The 4841-nt window shown below is 56.1% G+C and overlaps 1 protein-coding gene across 1 annotated transcript; it reads left to right on the plus strand.

Annotated features, from left to right (window-relative positions):
• Positions 1-777: 777 nt before the first annotated feature.
• On the plus strand, positions 778-2823 carry LOC128270154 (L-sorbose 1-dehydrogenase-like). The gene is made up of 3 exons (XM_053007558.1): positions 778-946; positions 1020-1253; positions 1334-2823. The coding sequence occupies exons 1-3, from the start codon at positions 778-780 to the stop codon at positions 2821-2823; spliced, it is 1893 nt and encodes a 630-aa protein (XP_052863518.1).
• Positions 2824-4841: the final 2018 nt, after the last annotated feature.

Here is a 4841-nt window from a genome sequence, read left to right on the forward strand (position 1 = left end):
TTAAAGCAAAATTGCACAGAATTGGAGTTTACTTTCTGATTCTCTTTGGATTTCTTAACTTGTTTTCTTTTCATTCTTTCGCTTTTTACAGTAATTCTAGACGAGAAAAGCTAAACCTGCCCAAGAGTCCGTGGTTCTTGGGAATGCGCGAATGATATGGAGAGAATAAACTAAAAAGCGAAAGAGAAATGCGAAGCTCTCACTCACTCTGATGTCGCGGCCACTTGGCCCGCCGTCATCTCCGGCGAGAGGAGTCCGCGAAGGGTCCAGCGAAGGAGAAAGTAACAGAAACAAAAAGGTAGATTATTGTGGTTGTCCATGCGAACGAAATGTGGGACACTTGCGATGGCCACTTCTTTATACGGTTTTTCATAAAGATAAAATTGCAACACGCACCATTTCGCTCCCGGCGTGCCAGAAGTACCGCCGCCATAGGAAGCCGGAGGCGACGTTGAGTTACTCGCGCCGTCTTCGCGCCGAAGATGGAGCCGGAGCTGGAGCCGACAAAACAAAGCCCCAAAAATGGAGGTCACAGGCCCGAAACCGAAAATAAACAGAAGCCCGCAGCAGAGTTGGCACGCACACCACGTGCGGGCGATTGACGCATCGCATCGACATCGGACCGGGGTTGTTCTACAGCTCCGGGGGATCCTTCCGGGAACGCTGAGCCGAGAGAAAGCCGTGGACCGTTTACTTTCTCGCGCGCGAGAATCGATCGCTGGGCGCGTCGATCGCGCCGCGGCACGTCAGTCGGTGTCGATCGGTCGGTGCGATAGGATGGCCGTGACCGTGCGATGGTTGCCGTTGGTGGTGCTGTGGGTAGCGCTGTGGGTGTGCGCTGCCCAAGGACAGCGTGGTGCGGGGCTAGCAGGCGGCGGCGGCGGTTCCTGGTTGGACAAGTTCAACAAACTGCTGAGTCGCTCGAAAGGACGCAACGCCACCGAAGGTACATCAGGTGCCCATCGCAGGACCTCTCCTGAGGCTACCCCGTTCTACCTTTTCCCCCCGTTTTTCCCCAGACAACGAGGTGCTCGACTCGAAGGAGTACGACTTCGTGGTGGTAGGCGGTGGCACGGCCGGTATGGTGCTGGCCAGCCGCCTGTCGGAGAACCCGAGTTGGCGGGTGCTGCTCCTCGAGGCCGGCCAGTACGGGACGAAGCTGTTCAACATCCCGATCGGCTTCCAGCTGGCGGTCCTGTCCGACGTCTACAATTGGCGGCTTCTGAGTGAGAAGCAGCAGCACGCGTGCTTCGGTGAGTGGTGTGAATGTGTGGGGAAGCGCAGGCACAGGTGCAGGATTCTGACATTTTCTGGCCACTTCCCGCCCGTACAGGTACGATCGACGGGCGGTGTCCGGTGGACATCGGCAAGGGTGTCGGCGGTAGCACGCTGATCAACGGGCTGATCTTTTCGCGTGGCAACCGGGACGACTACGACCGGTGGTCGGCGGCCGGCAACGGGGGCTGGTCGTACGCCGAGGTGCTGCCGTACTTCCAGCGGATGGAGAAAGCGATCGGGGACGGGATGAGTCCGGAGTTCCGCTCGACCGCCGGTCCGCTGCGTGTCGAGCGGTCCGCGTTCAAGTCGGAACACTCGGCGCTCTATCTGGAGGCGGCGAAGGAGGCCGGATATCGGCCGGTGGACTACAACGGACAGACCCAGTTCGGTATTGCGCCGGTGCAGGCCACCATGAGCAAGGGCCAGCGGCTGACGTCGTACGGGGCGTACCTGCAGCCGGTGCAGAAGAAGCGGACCAACCTGAAGGTCCTCACGGGCGCGCTCGTCACGAAGGTGCTGATCGACCCGGTCACCAAGGTAGCCGACGGAGTGCAGTTCACGAGAAAAGGGGAACGGTTCGAGGTGCGCGCCCGCAAGGAGGTGATCTTGTCGGCGGGAGCCATTCTTACGCCACAGCTCCTGATGGTGTCCGGGGTGGGACCTCGGGAGCACCTGGAGTCGCTCGATATCCCCGTGCTGGAGGATCTTCCGGTCGGCGAGACGCTCTACGATCACCTCGGGTTCTCGGGGCTGCAGGTCGTGGTCAACAGTACGAGCCACTTCGCGCCGGGCGACATTCCGACGTTCGAGAACTTCTACGAGTATCTGAAGGGCAAGGGCGTGCTGACGGTGCCGGCCGCCGTCGAGCTCGTGACCTACCCGAACCTGACGCTGGCCGGGCGCCGCGGACCCACGCTGGAGCTGATGAACCTGATCAGCTCGTTCGCCGTCGACAAGGGTACCACGGCGAAGAAGAGTGTCCGCATGCGGGACGACATCTACGATGCGGTGTACCGGCCGCTGGAGACGCAGAACCACTTCACGATCATTGTCCACAATCTGCATCCGCTGTCGAAGGGCACGGTGCGGCTGCGTAGCGCCAACCCGGCCAAGGCGCCCGTTGTCGATCCGAACTATCTGGCCGAACCGCTGGACGTGGACGTGATGCTCGAGGGTATCCGCGAGGTCCAGCGCGTGCTGGAGACGGACGAGATGCGCCGGCACGGGGCGACCGTGTGGTCGGGGGAGGTGCCGCTACCGAACTGTGCCCAGCACGGGGTGGACTCGGACGACTACTGGCGGTGTGCCGTGCGGACCGTTTCCTTCTCGCTGACCCACTTCACGTCCAGCTGCAAAATGGGGCCACCGACGGACGGCGACGCGGTCGTTACCCCCGACCTGAAGGTGTACGGCGTGGAGAGATTGCGCGTCGTCGACGCGAGCATCATCCCGGAACCGGTTTCCGCGCACCCGATGGCGGCCGTCTACATGATCGCGGAGAAGGCGGCCGACCTGATCCGGGCCGAGCACGGTGGCCACGGGTGATCGTATCGATCGTCCCACCACCACCCCCCGTCGCGGGCGGATGTCCGCCGGCGGCGCGGTGTGTCGCGCGGAGAAATTTCGCGTCCATTGAGGAAATTGGCCGCGGCGGCGACTACGGATACCGATGGACCGGCGACGAAGTTTATTAGCTTAGCCTAGCAAAACAACACAACAGTTCGCCAATAAATTATCATAAATGTATACAGGAGTAGCTTACGTAACGGGTTGGTGCCGAACGGTTTTGGTTTGCTCCCGTTCCGTTCCGTCTATTGCTTTCGGGGGTGACTGGCGCCAAACGGGGCAAACGGCTTCGAAAGAAAACCCATTTTTTTCTCGTAGACCTTTTGTGTTCGAATAATCGGCTGAAGGTCGTCTGATGGAAACATCGGGAAACAGAACTCCTACATTTTATGTTTTGTGCAGCAAATCTACACAACCAAATTTGTATCTTGGACTATGCATGCTAAATAAACACTACTTAACTAAAGTGTCCGTGTTTTAGGATATTTTAAAAGAGAGACATTACGTCATGCATATTGGAAACAAATCAAATTAATTAATACTGTCCAAAAATCACGTAAGTGTCCGAATCGATGTTCGAGCCTTGTCGACATCGAAATCCTTGTCGCGAAGGATGCGTAACGAATATTGTGCAACGGACGTATCTTCCGGATTGCCTAACATTCCGTAGTGCCATATTTGTCTAAACTTTGATACGAATCTCTTATAATTCGTGAAAAAATAATTAAATCGACATTGCTCTATTGCTTATTTATTGTTTGTTGCAAATGAAAATGTTCTCTAAAATCCCAGCAGGCGTTGGGCTAGCTGTTTACTATCGTGGTTCCTGATTCATATGCTAAGTAGACGTTGCAAATTTGGAACCAAAAGCACGGGGCATCGCATACGCCAATAATAAAATTTTCGAATAAAAATCAAACTATTGTGCCATGAGTTGCGAATCGAATGAGTCGTCGAGGAACTGCACGGCAAGGTACAATTTGATTTCGATAAAATGGTAGATATATTCTTTCAACACGATTCACATGCCGAAGGGTGTGTATTAGCACCACAAGGTCCGTCATTGTTTCGCCTTCGCCCTGGACGGGCTCTTCCGTCTAGCGATTGAGCTGTCCGAAGCGGTAATGATATTTCTCTTGTGGCCCCGGCCACGTGGTGCCATCGCCATCGCGAATCATCGTTCTACTGCACCGGTCGGCTCCTATTAGCGGTAATGTCAGATACTTTATTAGAAGCCTTGGTGGCCGAATGGCGGCTTTACATGACCGCAGCGTGTCCGCCGTCTGTGGCGTCTACGTCGCCAGTCATGCACATCGAATCGAGCGCGAAAATCAAAACAAACAACAACGGCACCGCGGTCCACGTGTGTGAGTGGCCCCCCGACAGACACTCACTCAGGTGAGATCAAAAGCTTTCCGCGAGCTTTCGGTTTCATCTCACGCGACGGCGATTGGCGGGTTTGCCAGTTCCCAGTAGCAATCAAACAGTTTGCTTAAACTCCAAATCGTTCCTAGTAGTTGAAGGAATTACTGACGCACTTATGTGATCTTTTTGTGGCGGGCTCACTCAAAAGCCTCTCACGGGTGAGTGAGAATAAAGCTCGCGCCTGGCAGGTGAGTGGTAGCGATACGATCCCACCATCGCGCGCGAACGTCTCACGAAGATCGGCGATCGTCGTTGCACTTCCAGAGCCGCGGACCTACTACTTTACTTCGTCTAGCCTGAACCGCGCCGGTTCGGGTCGGTGGATTTCAGTTCGATTCAAATCTTGCTACCGAACAGTCGAAGCTCAGGGCACCTCGTGTCTCAGGGTGTGTGTTTGGCGGGCGAAATTAACCCCGTCGTGCTGCTCGTCCCTCGTCAGTGTAAGTGCTTCTGTGTGCCTAGGGTGACTAGGGCAGTGTGACGTGAACAGTTTGGTGCCAAAAAACAAGGATAACATTGGCCCCCAAAACGGGGCCGGCTCGTCCGTGAGCCGAGGTGATCCCGTTGACCGG

This window comes from Anopheles cruzii, chromosome 3 (assembly GCF_943734635.1).
Source record: "Anopheles cruzii chromosome 3, idAnoCruzAS_RS32_06, whole genome shotgun sequence".
Lineage (NCBI taxonomy): Eukaryota > Metazoa > Arthropoda > Insecta > Diptera > Culicidae > Anopheles > Anopheles cruzii.